The sequence below is a fragment of the Sylvia atricapilla genome, chromosome 26 (assembly GCF_009819655.1).
Source record: "Sylvia atricapilla isolate bSylAtr1 chromosome 26, bSylAtr1.pri, whole genome shotgun sequence".
Classification (NCBI taxonomy): Eukaryota; Metazoa; Chordata; class Aves; order Passeriformes; family Sylviidae; genus Sylvia; species Sylvia atricapilla.
In genome coordinates, this window is record NC_089165.1 from 1622364 (window position 1) to 1642001 (window position 19638).

The 19638-nt window shown below is 46.2% G+C and overlaps 1 protein-coding gene across 8 annotated transcripts in view; it reads left to right on the plus strand.

Moving 5' to 3' along the window:
- The window catches only part of DOT1L (DOT1 like histone lysine methyltransferase), a 74874-nt gene that overhangs the window by 15663 nt on the left and 39573 nt on the right, over positions 1-19638 (plus strand). For all 8 annotated transcript variants that reach the window (XM_066336283.1, XM_066336284.1, XM_066336286.1 and 5 more), the window contains exons 2-7: positions 1073-1116; positions 3532-3606; positions 5901-5964; positions 7872-8100; positions 9601-9695; positions 12386-12448. In XM_066336283.1, the coding sequence (XP_066192380.1) occupies positions 1073-1116; positions 3532-3606; positions 5901-5964; positions 7872-8100; positions 9601-9695; positions 12386-12448 (570 nt within the window). The remainder of the gene's footprint in view (positions 1-1072; positions 1117-3531; positions 3607-5900; positions 5965-7871; positions 8101-9600; positions 9696-12385; positions 12449-19638) is intronic.

A 19638-nucleotide genomic window follows, 5' to 3' on the forward strand; every position in this document is an offset into this window, starting at 1 on the left:
ATCATGTCCTTCCATGTTTTGAAAATGAGATAATACAACCATTTTCTGTCATCAGCCATCATCTGTTTTCTTCTTCCCTTCCTTCCCCTGCCTGCAGTCCTCTGCTTTGTTACCTGTCCCTGCCCTTTGCTACAGAATTTCCCCATGTAACTTTAGAGAAATGACATTTCTGCAGCACAAGACAAGGGAAATGATTTGAGGGAGCCTTTGCACTTGTATTTCTGGAAGGGCTGTAGATACAAGACTCCTAATTAAAAGGTCAAAGCCACTTGCAGAAACAAATGTCTAAATATAACCTCAGCTTTGTGCAGATGGACTCTGGTAACTAAGGCTTCACAAGCTGGATACATCAATGTGTGCAAGGAACTCCTGTGGCTTCCCTAAAATAGAACTTTTTTGGTACAATGGTGCATATAAATGCAGCTCCAAGAGCTATTTTTAGCATGAATTTGCCATAAATTGCTAAACCTGCTTGTGCTTCTGTTGCTCCTGAATAAACTCCCAAATGAAATTAATGTCTCACCCTGGTGTGGATGTGTGATGCTCGAGGTTGATGTGTTTTGGGTTTCAGTTTCCTGAGCAGAGCTGCACATTCAGGCCTTTTTCTGTGTGCTCTGAGGGTGTTTTTCCTGCACTGACATCCGCTCCCTCTGTTTATTGGATGCTTTATTTTAGAAAGCCATTCCCTGCTTGAGAATCTCGCTGCCCATCTGGAGCTGGGAGCCTGTGCCAGATGCTGGGCCAAGGGAATCAGCTGTTCATTGGGAACTTGCAGTCAAGTACCTGCTGCATCCAATAATCCCCAAAGGCTTCAGTCACACAATCCCTGACTGCAGGGAATGACAAAGAAATAAGTTGAATGACAGTTCCTTCGTATCAATCAGAGACACTTGAAAAATTTATTTCCTTGAGCCTTATTTTTTCCTAGAGGGCTCATTTGGCTGGCTTTAATGGGTGGAATTCAAAGACTCTCTTCCCAGTATGCTTGGCACCTGTATCCTTAAAAACACCGTGATTCCTGTAAACTCCTGACAAACAGCACCTGACATGTCTTTTTTCTGTTTGATTTCAGGACAAACACCATGATGCTGCTCATGAAATTATCGAGACAATTCGGTAAGTGCTGGCTGCAGCCTGGGACCCCTCCTGTGCCTCACTGCAGCTCTGGGAAGGGATGTCTGGAGTCAGGACATGCAGGAGGGCAGCAGTTACCATTTAGCAGCTCTGAGTTATTTTCTAAGCTGAATTTGCTGCAATACAGAGCTCCCTGCCAAATAGATTTTGTTTTATCTTGTCATATTCTATTCTATTTTGAACGGAGTTAAAAATGTGTGGTGGTGTTCAGCTGTAATAGTTGTGGCAGTTTGTATTTGAGCTTTGGACAGACAAGGTTAGGGAAACATCCTTGGCTTGATGTGTTATGTCCTGATCTTGACTCTGCCCACCCTCTCTGTTTCCCCTGTTGCTGTGATCTTGCAGCATTTGGGCTGTTTGGCAATGATCTCCCTGTAGCATTCCTCTTAATCCTGCTGATAGAGTTGGAGCAGCGTGGGGAAAATGGGAGGATAAAGGTGAAAGACAACTGTGAGGAGCAGGAAGTCAGAGGATTTCCCAACACGGGCTCTCAGGACGTGACTTGCTGTTATTTCAGCAGGATTAGGAGAGGACTTGCCAAAGAACAACTTTTAATAAATGCTACATGAATTCCCCAAACACCTGAGGGATGAGGATGAGTTATCCCCATTACAAAGCTGTTCTTGTGAACTGTTTTAGATCCTTGCAGGCTGCCCTTGGCTCAGCTCCGGGCTGTGTCTGTAGATTTTAATGCTTGGGTGGTGCAGATACAGGTGAGGGAGGAGATGTTTTACCTGCAGAACCTCCTGAGCTCGAAATCTGGTTACATATGGCAGAGGAAAAGGTAGTAGTGAGCCTTGTGAGCTCCCAGTGTGAGTGTGAGAGACCCAAGTGCTTGATAACATCACTCACATGCATGAACTCCCTGCATTTCCCATGGTCTGCGGTGGCAGAGGACGTGCAATGAAGCTGGAGCTGAAATTTTTTCTCCTAAAGGAGTTTCTTCTCCTATCTCCAAAACACTGCCAGTGGTGCTGCCACTTTGCTTGGACTGGTGGGGATAAGATCCTGTGCCTTGGGGTCTTGTGGCATCATTTGTCAGTGAGGTGGGGAGAGGGCCCTTTCCAAGGGGCTCAGAGGGAGCTGGGGCTGGAGTTGGTGGTGCTTTCTGTGCTAGAGGCAAAGGGAAGCTGCCTTAGGAAGCAGTTGGGTCAAAGAACATTTCACAACTGTGTTTTAAGCAAGGTTGGAGTGAACTCCAGAAGCTCTCATGTTGCCTTTGCCTTGTGCAAAGTGCCCACAGTGTTATGAAAGTAGGGGGAGAGAGAATGCAAGGGAGCCTTTCCCTCATCAGGCAGTGGAATCGTGGAGTGTCCCAAGCTGGAAGGGACACAAGGATCAAGCTGCTGGTCAGCAGCTCTTGACTGACTGTTCCTGTAATTAAGGAGTAACAAGTTTGCAGGGGGAGACCTGGTGCTTTTAGGGGAGATGGGATATAGCAGAAGAGGGTCAGCCGTATGTGTCCAAGTCCTGGTTTTCACTGTCCTGTGTAGTTATTAACCGTGTGTGAATCAGCCAGAAGGAACAGAACTGTTGCATCTTTTTTTTTTTTTTTTTTTTTTTTTTTTTTTTTACCATTTTAATAGTGACAAATGGAGAAAAGTTCATGGGGAAGAAATTCTGTGATTCCTATTGGAATTCATCCTGTGATGTGGGGTTTTTTGATGCTGACAGTGCTTTCCAATTCGATATTTGTGGAGGAAAGTGTGTGCAAAGCTTCTGTGGCTTTTAAATTGCCTTTGAAGGAAATTAATCTTCCTCCATTCCACAAGTGAAGCTCTCTCCTGTGAGCTGCCATTGTTGGATGCACTGCAAGTGGGCACGTGTTTTTCCCTTTCTGATGGCCACAACACACAGGGCTGTGTTCATGCAGAGTATCAAAGGGGTCTTTTATCAAAATTACTACTAAAAATCTGGTTTGGTTGGGTGTGTAAGGTGTAAGAGCAGTTTAGACACTCCCCAGAGGAGAATATCCTGGCACTGAGTGGTTGGTGACAGGATTTTTGGGCTGCTGTGAGAAATGTCTTCACCACATTCATTTTTGTCAAAGCTTCCTGCAGCATCAGAATTCTTTGGAAATGCTGCACTTCTGCATTTTATGTTAGATTAACATCGGCCATGACTTTGAGTATTTTTAGACATGTGGAATACATTTATCACCTCATTTTGAATCTTTCTGCTCCTGCCAGTGGCTACAGGCGTCTTGCTGTTTATTCAGTGAACACATGTGAACTGTTGCAGTTTCCCATGTCGTCTGCCTTATTTCCAGCAATACTGTGAGCTCCCAGGGCTGCTGCAATGTCCTCTCTTCATGTAAACCAGTCCAGAATTGAGAAAAATGACCTTATTACACTTAACTGGCAATACCCCTATTCATTATTTCTTCTCTCCTTCCAGGTGGGTCTGTGAAGAAATCCCAGATCTCAAGCTTGCCATGGAAAACTATGTTTTAATTGACTATGATACAAAAAGGTGAGAGGCATGTTTTTGTTCCCAGCAGGAGTTCAGGCCAGCACACGGTGTAGTGAACCAGTGTGTAACTGGTTATTCTTAGACACTACCAACTGAAGTTTTCTCTCAGAACTGGCTTCAGGCTCTGCCGGAGTTATTTTGGTAGGAAATGTGTAACAGCAACATTGGCAGAGGCAGTTGGATTAAGGACATAATTGGAAACTCCACCGAGCTCCAGTGCAGCTCTGCTGTACGTTGGATTACTCACTGTGGAACAATGATCGGTATCTGCGCCCTTGGAGTGCAGCCAGGCTGGGAATCTCCATGGCACTGAGGTTCCTGCTCCTGTAGTAACCAGGAATTCCTGCTCCCAGCAGGCCGTGGCAGAGCTGGGTGTCACTGGGAGCTGCACCTTCCCCTCCCTCCCCTTCCTGCTGGGTGGGGGCTGAATTCCAAGCTGAAATTCCCAGGAGTGTTGGGGCAGTTGGAGGGATTCTGATGTGCCTCAGTTACGTGGGAATTCATACCCACAGGCAGTTCAGAATGAATGTCTCTCTCATGGGATATTCCCCTCCTGGCTGGGAGAGGCAGATCCTGACCTGTGGTGTGTCTGTGGAGAGTTCTGAGGTTCTGTGCATGGACTTTGCTCTACTGAGACTGAGAAAAGGGATGATGTTCAAGCTGCAGTTTACAAAAAACCTCCTTGGTTGCCTTCATGGGAAAGACTGAATTTATCCAAGTCTGTAGAATGATTAAACTGTTACAAGAAAATTTACAGATGAAACTGCATTGCTGTGAGTAGAATCACAGAATATCCTGAGTTGGATCCCACAGGGATCATCAATCCAACCCCTGTCCCTGCCCAGACACCCAACAATCCCACCCCGAGCATCCCTGAGAGCCTTGTCCAAACCCTCCTGGAGCTCTGGCACCTTGGGGCTGGGACCATTCCCTGGGGAGCCTGGGCAGTGCCCCAGCACCCTCGGGGGGAAGAACATTTCAACCTAAACCTCCACAGCACCAGATACTTCTGTCATGATCTGCTTAAGGCATTGTTTCCTCCTCTTTCAATTTTCAGTTGCAAGACTTGTTAGTCCCTGTCTTCTCCTGGAAAATTCAAAAGGAGTAATCAAGGTTGAGCATCCGTTGCCATTAAAGTCCATTAATTTGGATTTGTGGATTACTCACGGCAACTGCATTACTGTAATTTTGTGGTTGTAGCATCCTCACTGGGAGTGTTTCACTGGGGACTATTAGTGTGGTTGGCAGCAATGCTGAATAAAAGTAAAACCCCTCTATTCCTTGAAGTCACCCTCCACTATCTTCCTGCAGCTTTTCAAGGATGTCATGATCTGGGATTCTGGCAATGATTTCAGTCTTTTTTCTTCCTTCGAAAAAATTTGTCAGAAAAATCACTGGCAGCAGATGGGCTGAGCCAAGGATGAGAAGAAGCAGCAGGTTATGGAAATGCAGACAAACCCCAGTGCAGCCTCTTGCTTTTCCCAGCATGGAAACAAGCACAGGCAGCTGGAAGCTTGGAGTAGAATGGGCAGAACTCATGGGAGAGGTGTCCTGGCCAATGTAGTGACTCTGAGGATCACCAGAGACTGAAGTGTCCCTTCTGATGTCCCCTGACCCCCTCATCCCTTCCCAGCTTTGGGAATGCCCTGGTTTAACGATGTCACTCTGTAACTCCTTGTGTTGTTTTTGCTGCTGCTTTGTGGCTCTGATCACGTCATGATGGATGTTCCCAGGAATATACTTTCTTTCCTGGCCTGAGGTGAATTGATTTAATCCTCTCAGTTTGTGTCATTAGGGCATCAGCCTGGGCTGACCATAATCCCAGCCAGCCCATGGAGCAATCCCCATCAGGCTTTCCTGATGGGTGGTGGTTTAGGCTGTGTTCTGGCTCTGTCTGCATTTTCAGTCTCAGAGTAAATTTCTGGAAAAGCATCTGCTTGTCTCAGGACTGATTATTGTGGAGAGATGATAGCAAAAATGAGAAAAATGTACAGACCTCTTAAATTTCTGCTCAGCTGAAAATATGGAGAAGAGGTTCTGAGAATACAGAACTTGACCAGGAAAAGGGCTGTACTCAAAGTATGACTTACAATGAGGGGACTAACATTATTTGTCATGTACTCCTGACTGAGGATTTTATTTAAAGGAAACAAAGTCTTAAATCTTTGTATGTAGCTACATATTCTGAGAGAAACAAACCCTAAACACCTACTAGGCAAGAGAATGGAGAAGCCCAAGGTTTTGCCTTCAAACCTGCCTGTTCTGAGCTGCCCCTGTGTTCTCTCTCCCCCCAGCTTTGAGAGCATGCAGAGACTGTGTGACAAGTACAACCGAGCCATCGACAGCATCCACCAGCTGGTAAGTGTGGAATTTGGGTGTGGTTTTTGTGTGCCACGTTTGTGTTCAGGTACTGAGGAACAGCAGAAAGTTGTGATGGATCCAGTGCTGCATTTTACCTGCTCCTGTAGCATCAGCAATATCCAGCACTTCCAGTTTTGGGGGGACTTGAGCTTGGTATTAAATTTATTTTCTTGATCACACCTGGGCAGTCAAGGTGTTAGTATTGGAGGGACCTTCTTACAGAAAGAAAGGGAATTAAACACCACTTTTTGTTCCCAAATTCAGAGCCGTTGCTCTTCCTTGTGCCCTTCTGGCACTGTTATTTTGCTGCTTGGAAACAGCTGACTTGCCTTTGGGGGGAAGGAAAGGTTTATCTGCATTTAACACAGGGATTTCTCATATAGATTGACTTTTGCACAGGGAAATCTGTGACTTATGGGTACTTAAATAATCCATATGAACTCTCCTGTGTGTTGTGGAAGTGATCCATGGCTTAGGAATTTCCTTGCCACAGTTCAGCTGCTCTGGCCTGTGGGATCACTGGCTAAAGTAGAATGTAATCTCTTTTCAGGCCAATTTAATGAGCTTTTTGGTTCTCTTACCCCCAAAAAAGGTTGAACTGGAGGAAGCAAAACATGAACAATGAATAATGTTACTATTCTGCTTAATTTAAAAGCATGGGTGGATTTTTTTTTCTCTGCTATGCTTATGGGAATTATTTGAAATATGCAGTATTATGGCAAAAAGCCTTTTTTTGCTGAGATTTTCTTAACTTTTTGGGCCTTTCAAACTTTGCTTGTTTGGATTCAGGCACCTTCATGCCTATGTTGGTTAATAGCTGAACATTAGCAGCTATTCAGCATTTGCAGTTGCTATCTGAACTGGCAAACCTGATGGGTTTCATTTTTTCCTTCCCATCCGAATCTCACAGGAATGTTTAGGAGGAGTCCTGGAATTGTCCTTTTTTTTTTTTTTTTTTTTTTTTTTTTTTGTTTGTTCTTATCAAAGGGAGAGGTAGACATTTTTAAAACTTAACAACTTTTATGCGTAGGATGGTTTTTTTCTGAAGAAGAAAGGAAGCTTGATTTCCATCTCTTTCCTGCCACTCCCTGTCTGAGTGCATCTGATCCCTCCCATGTGACAGCTCCTGGAGCAAAATTAACCTGTTCTTGTGTTGACAGTCAACATCACTTCAGTGGGGATAGCAGAGAAAAACGGAGTGAAAAAACCTTTACACCCACCGCAACTCTCTTCAGTGTTGTGCTTTACACTGCCAACTGGTTTTTGCATCTCTTTAAATTCCCCTTTATCACCTGTGAAATTACTTGCTAATTGAGGTGTGACAAAGTTCAGAGCAGCTGCTGGTGTGCAATTTCTGCAGTTCCACAGAATGGTTCAGGTTGGGAGGGACCTCAAATCCCATCCAGTGCCACCCCTGCCATGGCAGGGACACCTTCCACTGTCCCAGGCTGCTCCAAGCCCTGTCCAACCTGGCCTTGGGCACTGCCAGGGATCCAGGGGCAGCCACAGCTGCTCTGGGCACCCTGTGCCAGGGCCTCCCCACCCTCACAGCCAACAATTCCTCCCCAATGTCCCATCCAGCCCTGCCCTCTGGCAGTGGAAGCCATTCCCTGTGTCCTGTCCCTCCATCCCTTGTCCCAGTCCCTCTCCAGCTCTCCTGGAGCCCCTTTAGGCCCTGCAAGGGGCTCGGAGCTCTCCCTGGAGCCTTCTCTTCTCCAGTGAACACCCCCAGCTCTCCCAGCCTGGCCGCAGTTCTGGTCACAGTTTTTATCTTCAAGGGGCACCTGCAGCCCATCTGAGGGACAGGGGCTGGGAGGAGACTGTCCCTCATTCCTCAGCTGGTCTTGGTGCCAGTCCCTTGTCCCCGTGGTGGGCTCACACGCTGTCCCTGCTGTCCCCTGCAGTGGAAGGGGACCACACAGCCCATGAAGCTGAACACTCGTCCCTCCAACGGGCTCCTGAGGCACATCCTGCAGCAGGTCTACAACCACTCGGTCACAGACCCCGAGAAACTCAACAACTACGAGCCCTTCTCCCCTGAGGTCTACGGAGAAACCTCCTTTGACTTGGTGGCCCAAATGATCGATGAGATCAAAATGACAGAGGATGATTTATTCGTTGACTTGGGGAGTGGTGAGTGACCAAGAAACTCCTTTTTCTCTTTTTCTTTGCTGTTTGTACTTTAAAATGCACATATTTGGGAAGTAACCCAGAACTGGGGATTGTGTTACAGGATAAGCATCTTTTCTAGATTTCTATTTCGAGATAATCCCCAAAGATGCTCCCGCTTTTATGCCAGGATTAAGTGGACCAAACAAACACCCCAGACCTCTTTTCTGGTGGCAGTGAACTATCAGCCTGCAATGCAATAAACCCTTGCTACAAACCCCTTTGTGTTGGTATTGTTGGATAAAGAAGAAGCAATGTTAAAAATTATGTTTCACCCATAAAGTTGCATTCCTAAGGATTCATCTGTTTTCACTGGATTTGCTTTATGCCCTTCGTATCTGAAAATGGGATTTCTTGACCCTTGCCACGTGAAACACTTGGTGTGGAATCTGAAAACTAAGGGTTTCTTTGCCTGACTTGTCAGCTTGTCAAAAAAGCTTTTATAGTTTGCTTTAACAGTTGTAAAACCCCACAAAATCTAACCCACAGCTGCAGCAGAGTGGAGTTTTAAAAGGAAATCGTGTCTAGTTGGTGAGGAAACCAGGTATGACTCAAGCACATGTGCAACAGAAATACGGAGTAAGAAGATGATATTCTCTTTCTTGGTAAAATCTGGTTCAGAACAGGAAAGGAGTAATAAGAATTTCCCCTCTTGCTTGGTGTGTTCTGAAGTTTTAACACATTTAAACCCAAACAAATGTGTGTGATACAGGCCTTCTGGGGGAAAAATATGTACTTTTTAAAAATAATATTTTAAATTTGAATGTATATTTTAAATATTAAACAGTTTTATAAAACTATTCAATATTTATATATGTTATACAGAGTAAAATAATAGATTGTAGAATAGTTAAATATTAAATAGTATGCTATTTAAAAGTATATAAGAATTTATTAACATGTATTATAAAACATACAATATAATAATTATAGAAATATATTATAGATATATGTATATATGAGCTCTTCAGTGATTTTCTCACCCTTTCTTCGTCTCTCAGTGGGACTGACTGAAATTTCCTGTCAGGGACTGATCTTTAGATGAGACCTTTAGAAAAACATCAGAGCTGAGAAACTGTTTTCCATCTGGAGTGAAACAAAATCTCCATGGATTCTCACAATTGTTTGTCCAGGAAAGTTTAAGAAGATCATATCTGGGGTCCCAGAGTGCTGCAGGTTGGGTCACAGGCCCATGTCAGATCCTTCAGTCTGCTGCCCCCAGAAATAAATCAGGTGTTTGTCACTGTGACCATTGGCTGAGCAGCACCAGGGGACTGGGAATGACTTGGGCAGTGCTCCAGTGTCACTCTAGCTGGGAATGTCACGGCTGGCAGCTGAAACTGCCCTCGGCCCAGTCCCACAGCTCACCTGCTTTTCCAGTGTGCACTTTGCTCTGAAAGCTGCTCTCCCTTGGCAGTGCTTTCCCTGAAACGGCTCTCAGCTCTGGGGTTTTTGTTCCTGCAGGTGTGGGGCAGGTGGTGCTTCAAGTGGCTGCAGCCACAAACTGCAAACATCACTACGGAGTGGAGAAAGCTGATATTCCAGCCAAGTATGCTGAGGTGAGTGAGCCTGGGCAGTGCTGGGTGTGTGCTGTAACTCACTGCTGCAGGGTGACAGCAGCTGTGCTGCAGGAAAAGCAGAATTTCAGCCCTGCTGCACATCTCAGATCAGCCTGTTCTGAAATATCAGCCTGCAGTGCAAGGATGTGTTTGAGGAAAGAAGTGGGTCCAGTTTGGAGTGTTCAGAAGGAGCATTGGCATCTTTCTAGAGTGATTTCAGGCCCTGAAAGCTCTATTAGCAATAATGCCAAGGCCTGTCCAAGAAGAAGTGCAGCATAAGCTTCACCCAATACCTGCAGTCATTCTGTGTCTGGAATGGCTCTAATGCAGCTCCCAGAGGCCACAGCATGCAGCAAATCCCGGGGTAAATTCACCAAACAATTAGTTCTTAAGTATTTTAAAGGCCATGTGTCTGCCTGGTGTGGTGACCTCCCTTTTTCAGTTATTAAACCACCAGAAGTTCCTCCTGCAGCCTGTGCTGGCTGTCTGGTGTGTAACTGCTTAGGAGGCACCTTAGGGAAGAAAACTATAAAATGGCCTGAAGCTAGAAGAGGGGAGATTTAGATTAGAGATCAGGAAGGAATTCTTGTCTGTGAGGGTGGCACAGGGTGCCCAGAGCAGCTGTGGCTGCCCCTGGATCCCTGGCAGTGCCCAAGGCCAGGCTGGACAGGGCTTGGAGCAGCCTGGGGCAGTGGAAGGTGTCCCATGGCAGGAGGTGGAACTAAAGGATATTTAAGGTCCTTTCCAACCCAAAACAATCCATAATTGTTTGATAATGTTTAGTCAGGCTTCTTTAGTCGGGTTTCTTTACACTTCTGGTTCTGTGCTGATGGGACACACACAGATGATGAGTTCAAGGCAAACCTGGGAGGCCACAAGCACACGGGGGGGGCTGGTCATGTCTTACCACAAGAGTTTGCTTTCTTCAGTAGCCTGAACATAAACTGATCCCCCTAAATTGTCAAAACACAGATTTAGCCTGGACAGGCTGGAAAATTATTTCTCATGGAGGGAGGGAATAAATAAAGCTCCTTGATCCTTCTTTTCAGTGATGTGTTCAAAAATTCATAAACACAGTTTTGAGGACGATCAGTCAAGGACCTAAAAATCCACGTTGTTTCCCCTGCCAGGGCTGAGTGGAAGTTTTTTACCTGGAGGGCTCTGCAGTCCCTCTGTGTGAACATCCTGGTTTCACTTTGGAGCATTTACAAGGAATGTTTATGGGAATCCCCTCTGTGTTTACCATTAAACTTAAAGATCAGCTTTATAAGGAAAAGTGAAATTCTCACCGTCACTAATACCCCTTCCTGTTCCTGTGCAAACACAAGGCTTTGGTGAAAACAGCAAACAACAGAATGACCACAAATGGAGTGTTAGGGCTAGTCACTGCTGGGGTACCCTCAGAGTCACAAGTCTTCACTGAGATTACTGGGTCACCAAAATGTTCTGTGTTATTTGCCTGGTTCAATCCTGGCAGATTTAACAACCAAGCAGCTGCTGCAGTGTCAGTGTGTGGAGCTGCATTGTGGCTCTGTTAAGGCCCAGTTTTCCTCCAAATATTCGTGGAAGATGTTGGGTTGAGTTTCCAGTTAGACTGGCTGTGGTGGCACCACATCTTGGCTACCATGATAATGGTGCCCAGATAATAGATGGATCATAGACTTTGAAAAGCTTCGCCAAAAGAGGAAGAATGTTACTGATTTGTTTTAGTGAAGTTGCCTTAATAAATTAAAATGCAAGTTCATACATAAAAATACTGAAGATTTTTGAGTTATCCTGCTCAGCTTTGGAACGCTTTTGAGCATAAAACATACTTTCAACACAGAGTTTTGTTGAGCTGCCGATGGAGCAGCTGATCAACCATCAGCTCGGGTTGTCAGTGGGATCAGAATTTCTGCTGGACTTCTCACACACAGTCACAGAATAATTGTTGGAAGGGATCTCTGGGAGGGTCACCTGGAGCAGGAGTGTGTCCAGATGGGTTTGGAATGTCTCCAAGGGAGCAAGACTCACTCCAGATTTGGACCAAATCCTAAAGATCAGCTGGGGCCAGGCTGCTGGAAAGGTGGTGATAGGGATGTGGGAGGCACTGAGCTGTCTGCAAATAGGATTTTGTTCCTTTTTTCCTTCTTTGGACAACAGAAAACAGCAGAGCCCTCCCTCCTCTTCAGCCCCGGTGTGTTTGGGTGCAGTTTGAAGCACTCCCAGTTGCTGTGGGAAGCAGGATTTTCCCTCTGTTTGCTGCTGGGATGCTTTGCCTGCTGCTCTCTGCCTCCTCAGTGACCCCAGCAGACCTGGCTTTGTCCTGGCTGTCCCTTTGCTCCCGGGCTTGGGCTGGGCTGCACCCGCCTCCTCCTTGTGGGATTATGCACCACAACTTAAGGCTGGGCTATTTTTAGTGCTGGGCAGTGTAAGGGCTTTTCTTAGAGCATAGAACTTCCATGGAAGGGAGGGTGAAGATGCCAGCTTTGCCTTGGCCCAGAGGAAGAGAGGGTTTGGTTATTTAATGAAACTAAACAGCAGGAGTTCTGTGTCTGCCTGTCCTTGGAATGTTAATGGCAAAAAAACCTCCATCCAGACAGAATTCTTGGGGATCAATGAGTGCCTCAGAGCTGTGTCTCCATTGCCTTGATGGAATTGGAAATATGAGATATCCTAATTGCTGGTTTTGGTTTTCCTTCCTCTTGCAGACGATGGACAGAGAGTTCAGAAAATGGATGAAATGGTATGGGAAGAAACATGCAGAATACACAGTGAGTTAACCTCAGCTGCAGATCGGGATCCACACTCATGTGCAGAGTTTGTAAAGTCCCCTCCAGCCTTTCTTCAGCCACCAGCAGTTGAGCCACAGCTGTTTCCTGGCTCTTATCTTGAGCCTGGGCATGGTGTTTCCAATATATCCTCCCGGACCTCTCTCTTTGTCTTGCCAGATGTGGGGCATGGTGTTATTTGGAGCCCTTCCAGGTCTCTCCAGAAACTCCTGGAAGATTTATTCTGCTAAAATGTTGTTCTAACTGAGGCTGCCATGAGTCTTTTGTTTGTGTTAAATCCCCTTTTCCTTTTTCCCCCTCTCTGTCCGTGGATTAGGGTTTTTGCCAGATATGGCAAAACTCCTCCTTGGTGTTCTGAACTCTCCTGCTGGAAATCAAAGCTGAAGCTTTGGTTCTGCAGGCAGGGGAAGGTGTGACCACCTGGGCCCGGTTCTGGAGGGGATGGGGTGGCAGAGGGGAGGTTCTGGATGGATGGATATTGGAGCAGGAAGCTCCAGGAGCAGTTAACAGGCTGGACATTTCCCAGGGGAAGGTGGTGGGTAGGTGGTTGTGGTTTGGAACTGGATGCTGTGAGGGTGGAGCTGGAGCAGGAGCAGTAAATGGGCCATCACGGGGATCTTCCTGCCTGTGGCAAGGGCTGTGTTGGAGTTCTTTATCTTCCTCCTAATATTTCTTTATCTCTGAGGATGTTTTGCTCTCCAAGGATAGTGTGAGGCATGTGCAAATTCATGCATTGTCCTGTTCCATTCCTTCCCTTTTCCCTTTCTTCCTCTTTGTAATTTTCATTAAGAAAATCTGCTCCCTGCTTAATCACTTTCCAGTCAGGAAATGCATCTACAATAGGAACTCACTGGAAGTTTTAAAAACACATCTATTTCTGCTTCTGCCACTCTCCTACGGTCAGGGAAGAGGCTGGCTGGGTCAGGGATATTCCCAAATTGTCCCCGGGAAGCGAGGTCACTGCTCAGAGGCTGCAGCTGGCCACTTGTCCTGCATCCAGGTGTGAGCAAGGATTGGGGCACTGCTGCTTCCATTCCCTTCTGTGCAGAGCCATCCCTGCCACATCCCTGGGCTGGTGTGATCCACGTGCCTTCAGATCCCAGCATGGGATCAGCTTGGATCCTTCATTTCCCGGTGTTCTGTCTGCTGGGATCCTCGCTGCTCTCATCTTGTAGTGAAGCTGCTGCAGCTCTCCCTTTGGGAAACAGGCTGGGAAGGTGATGGTCCCACCTGCCCCCAGCACTTCCCTCCTGGAATTCCTGTTCTGGATAGAGAGATTCCGTTCCAGGGGGTGCTGGGCCTGGTCTGCAGCAGGATTGATAATTCCTTCCTGCTGTGGAAGCACTGGGAATGCTTTACTTCTCCCGAAGTGGGCATATGGCATTTTTCCATTGTGTCACCCAGCTGGCATGACATGAAAGGAATTGTTCCTGAGGATGCTCTGCTTCTGAGCTGGGTAATTTAAGGAATAGGAGAGGAACTTGGACTAAAATATTGGAAGCATATTGCTTGCCTTAGGCAGCATTTCCATATTGAGCATTCCAAGTGACAGAGTCTGGTGCTATATTGAAACAAAGCTATTTATTTTTGCCAGGTTCTTTGGCTTTTATAACTTGTTTTCTGCAGTGTTTAGAGTAAAATTTCCTTCAATATGCAATCTGGGGTTTTTTTTGGGAAGAGTTAAACACTTGCAACACTTCTTGTCTGAAGGAGAGTTGGTTTCCTGTCACCTTGGAGTGATGCTTGAACACAGATTTTGGGCTTTTACAGTAGGCACACAGGGCAGATTTTATTTAGTTTTTACTCCTCAAACAGACTTTTGCCAGGCAGTTTATTTTCTTTAGGAACTCCTTAGCAGCATCTGCTATAGGTGACTGTTAAACACAGAGCAAACTTGCTCATGATGCAGCTGGAGGCCACAGGAAGATGTGGAATTGAAAGCCTGGCATCTTTGTCTTTCTGGAAAACAGCTTTGTTCCTGATGCTTTGTGAAGGCCCAAAATTCCAAATGTTGGAGACAAAATAAGCACAAATCGAAATAATCTGTCATCAGCAGAGCTCAACTCATGAATTCCACCCCAGTGTTACAGGCAGTCAGAGGAAAAATCAGCGTTTTGAGAAGAATCAAGTGCTGGAGGAGGGGAGGCCTTGGCAGGAGTTCAGAGGGAAGAATATCAGATCCCACCTGCAGCTCTGGCTGAACTTTGTGGGTGATGGTTCTCTCTCTTGCTGTAAAAGTAAAATCTTTTGGTGTATAAGGCAGCAATAAATCCTGGAGCTGGGCTTGCAGTTTTCTGCTGGTTTTTTAGGTTATCTCAACAGCCAAGATCCCAGTGCAGGTAGAGATTTCCAATTCAAATGGATTTTGGGTTCTCCCTGAAAAGTTCACTTTAGCAGAGTGTTCCATGCTTCTTTGGGTTTGTGCATCTCAACAGTTCCTTCTTACTTGGGAAATTATCTGTAGCTTTTCACCATCTCCAGCCTTCCCACATAGTACAATCTCCCTGAGAAATATTATCTGTCCTTTCTGCCTATGGCAGCAGTCCAAGGGACTCAGAACCTCACAAAACCTGCCCCAAATCCTCCCAACAGGACTTTTGCAGATAAACATTAAAAGAAAGTTGCTAGGGATGTAAATAAACAAAACCCCAGACCCCCCAAACTCTCCAAACAATAAACTTGTGTGTGAGAACCCTTGGAGAGAAGGGGACAGTCACTGTTACCTCACCAAATTGTTCTGCCACCTTCAAATTCACCTTCTGGCCTTCCCCATTGGATTGTTACTGCTGGGAGTTCTGAGCTTGGACATGAATTTTGGAGAGTAAGGCCCAGTGCCAACGTTTAAGATAAACCCTGATTGTCCAGGTGTATTTCCACCCACTTTTGTCCACAATTATATTTAAAAAATCCCTCTTGAGCAATGGTTCCACACGAAATTGCAGCCTCAGTTGTTCTGCAGTCACTTGGTGATAAAAGCACACGAAACTTCCCCAGCTGCAGGTGACACTGGGAGTGTTGGGTGCCCAAAGCTGCAGAGCCACAGCTGGAGAGGGGGAAGATCCATGTGGGGCATGAGAGGAGTGGGAGGAATTTGGTCCTCATGCATTGCCTTGGGAAGCTCCTGATGGCGAGCTGTTGTTGGTCACTGAGTCTCATAATCTTCTTAAATGAGTATTTACATCCCCTGCTCTGCCTCAGAATGTGCAATTCCTGCTCATTTAGGGCAAACCAGATTTTTTGCTGCTCTTCTGTCCTGCATTCCAAGAGAAGGATCCTCTTCCTCTAGAACTTTTCATCATCATCGTCATCTGCTTCAGCTTCTTGGACCAGAATTTCCCATTCACAACACATGTCCCTTTGTTCCAATCCTTTTATCTTCTCCTTTCTCTTCCCATGGAACTGAGAAGTTCCCAAGATTAACTTCACTCCACTCTTTTCAAGTAAACTTGTCTGAAGGAACCAGGAGACTTGGGGAAGGTCATTAGGCCTGGCTAATTAGAGAGTCTTTCTTGGGGAATTCCTGCATATGTGCAGCCATCAAATTAAAACCCAGCATGGCAATTAACAGGCAGATGGGTTTTCATGGTTTCTAACTGTAAATATTCTCCTGTGGCCTCAGGATTGGAGCCATCTCAGGTATCTGGGGCAGGAGGCTGGGATTGCTGAGGAGCACAAAGTGCTTCTCTTCCCAGGAGAAAGTTTTGGGCTTTTTCTTTTGGATTTTGTTGAGTTCTCAGTGCCTTTGACCTGTTGTTCCCTTTTCCTGAGAGAAGAAAACACAGAGCAGAGTTGCTCATGATGTACCTGGAGGACACAGGAAGATGTGGAATGGGAAGCCTGGCATCTTTGTCTTTCTGGAAGCTTCCTCCCTGCAAAATGCTTTGTGAGCTCCCAAAATTCCAAATGTTGGAGACAAAATAAGCACAACTTGAAGGATCCCAGGCTGAGCTCAGAGCAGTAGAGAGTTGGTGCAGTCCCACGTTGGACTTTGCTGAGAACCAGGATTAGTTTTGTGTTTATTTACTCGGGGTTGTTATAACAGAATTCCTGCCCTGCTCTCCATAAAAGCTGCTTTGAACAGGACGTGGCAGTGCCTGTCAGACCTGCAGGAAACAGGTCAGCATTCCTAAAGGTGGGATTTGGGCTGGATGGAAGCCTCTGTCTGCTCCCAGAAAACCCCAGGAGCTTCTGGTGGCTGGAGGTGGTTCAGCCCCGAGAACCAGGGCTGAGTTTTGGGCAAGTGGATCAGTGCAAGTCTGGCTCTGTGCCTTGCAGGTTTCTCCCTAAGTTTGGGGTGCCTTTCTGCCTGCTTTTCCTGTTCTGAGCAGAAGCAGGGAGTTGTGTGGGAGCTCCAGTGCCCAGGAGCTGGTTTGTGATGGTGACTGACATCACCTGCACCCCAAAATTTCCTGCTGCCAGGAGCTGCTCTCAGGGAAGGATGAACCAGCTGTTTGCTCCTGGTGTTTTCGACTGCCCCATTTCAGCAGGAAATTTTCTGTTTTGGCATTTGAAAAACCCTCCAAACTTCCCCTGTGGCTTTGAAATGATGCCACATTTTGGAGGTTTGGATTCGTGCCTCTGGTTATTTTTGAAAAGAACAGACACCTAAAAATAACCATGTGTACTTTTCCAGGCAGAAATGCTGGGTTTTTGGGAGCCAAGTGTTTGCACGGAGGTGGCTGGAATGAGGATCCTGCCTGTGAATTTATGGCTCTGTGGAGTGTGACCAGAGAGCCTCCCTGTCCAGCACTGGGGTGAGAACCCTCCTGCACAGCACAGGGCCCTGAGCTTCCCAAATTCCTGCTCTGCTCCATGATGAACTCACACCTCCTGTGTACCTCTGGCTGCCTCCCCCGGGCTGGAACCTGCTGCTTTCCATCCAGTTGCAGGAAGAGTTACAGGAATCAGATGCTGCTGAGTGTATTCCTGCAGTGTCTGTTTGAAAAACCTGAATAAAAACCTGGTCTGGCTTCTAAATTTAGAAGCAATGCAGGCAGCAGCTCTGGAGGCGATTTCGCTGAGCTAATTATCCTGTTAGATAAAGCATCTCCTGCATTGTCTAATCAGATGAAAATATCTGTGTTACAGATGGTCCCTTCCATTCATTATTCACTAAGGAGATTAAGTTTCTGAGAGAGATGAGGAACAGGATGAGGGAGGGGACAGTGAAGGAAGAGATTGAGTGTGGCCCTGTGGCTGTCACCGTGTGGATGTGTCCCCTGCTCCCTCAGTGACCAGCATGGACCACGTTCTGCTGGTTCAGCTGCTGCTGCCCTGGGGCAGGGATTAATCAGCTGGACTTCGCTTCCCAGTTCTTGTTTCACTCTCGAAATTATTGCAAAGCACCGAGCTGAGTGGGATTTTGAAGGGAATTTTTTTTAGATTCTCTGTGTCAGTCGATGTGTGCAGAGCTCCTTTCCTTCTTTTAGGGCATCATTTATTGATCACTGCCCCAGCACAGTGGGTGAGGAGCTGGTTACAGGGGTCAGGCATCAGTCCCTGTTAGAGCACACAGGAATTGCTGCCTTGCTTCCAGAGGGAAAATAATAACCCATTTTTTTCCAGCCACAGTTGATCATCTGATTATTTTTGTACTCCAGTGTTTTTCCTGGTGAAGCTTTTCCCTTGGCTCTTGGCTGAGCATGAGCTGAGGAAGCAGTGCCACACAAAAATAGATGTGTTTAAGGTGGGCTGTGGTTCATTTGAATTGTTAAATGGCTCTGGCTTGCAAAGTATTCATCCTCCATGGGTGATATCAGGTTAAAACCTGGAGATTTGGGTTGTAAGTGCTCTTCTAACCACACAGACAGGGCAAAGAGGCAGTGAAACTGGACCCAAGTGAGGCGTAAGAGCCACTTAGGTTGGATTTCAAGACCTTTATATGAAGTTTAGCATTTCAAAATCGTTTCATGTTACGCTGGTTCTCTGTTCTCTTGCAGACTGTGGCATTTGTGGTTCCTGGTTTTCCCAATGTTTTCCTTTCCCTGTTAGTGTAGGAAAACCCTGTGGAGACTTCACAAACTGGTGGTGTGGAGAATGCCATAGAGAAGCTGACTTGCAAAAATTCTTATAAAATAAACACAGTTGCCTGTCATGTGGGTTTTCTTTGACTTAGTCTTGGTTACTCAACCGTTGAACTGTTCACTACAAGAATAGATAAGGCTGAGACAAAATTATCTCTTAAAATCAGTTTAGTTGTGGTGTCCACATATAGGCATCCAGAAAAAATCTTTCCTTATATGAGATGAGAAAACCTCTTCTTAGAATGTTTTTGATGTTGGATGTCTGGTTTAGATTCTGACAGTACCCAGCAAGGTGTCCTTGGATTGCATCTGTGAGTTCAGCTTCCAGATTATCCTTTTGTTTTATTACAGCAGGGATGTCAAGGGTGCTTCCTCTCCCAGCTGATGGGAGATGACACAGGCAGTGATTCTGGTTTAACTCTGATTTCAGCCCAGCTGGTGGAACAGGTATTTCTGAATAACTTCAGCTAATCTTGCCCACTCCGTTCAGTTTCCAGCACTTAAGGCTCTTGCTAAAGTTCTTGGTTTCTTACAGAGAACCCTGAATGTCCACTTTTCTCAGCCCTCTTGTGTAGCAGCAGGACATTTTGGTGGTTTTCCCTTCCTTTCCTTCTGGAGGCAGCCCCATTGTTGTTGGCACCTGTGGCTTTGTCCTTCACAGTGGCTCAGGCAGGTTTGCCACCCCTCTGAGTCCCTGAGTGGCACCAGGCCCTGCAGCTCCCTTTGGGTGTTCCCAGGCTGAGGCAGCCCTGAGCGATGGAAGCTGTTCCTGTGTCTGCACTGCAGTGCTGGCACTTGGGAGTTGTCACTAAGGAGAATTAGTGCTGCCATGTGAAATCCTCACTCCTTCCCTTACAGAGAAATCAGTGTAGGAAAGGGATCCTCAGCAGTCGCTGCTGTTGTTTGATGTTCCTGAGGTTCTGGCACAAGCCATCATCTTCAAAGGGTGTCATCAGCATTAATTATAGAGTTGCACCTTATTTTTTCTTTCCTCCTATCATCTTCCTCCCCCAACCCTCCTCCTGCCTGACTTGTGGCACAGCAGAAGAGTGTGGCCCATGGGCTCCTCTCTCTTTTCCAAAACACGACTGAGAAAACATCAATCTGTACAAGAGCTCTGTGTTCACCTGGGATTTGATGTGGTGTCAT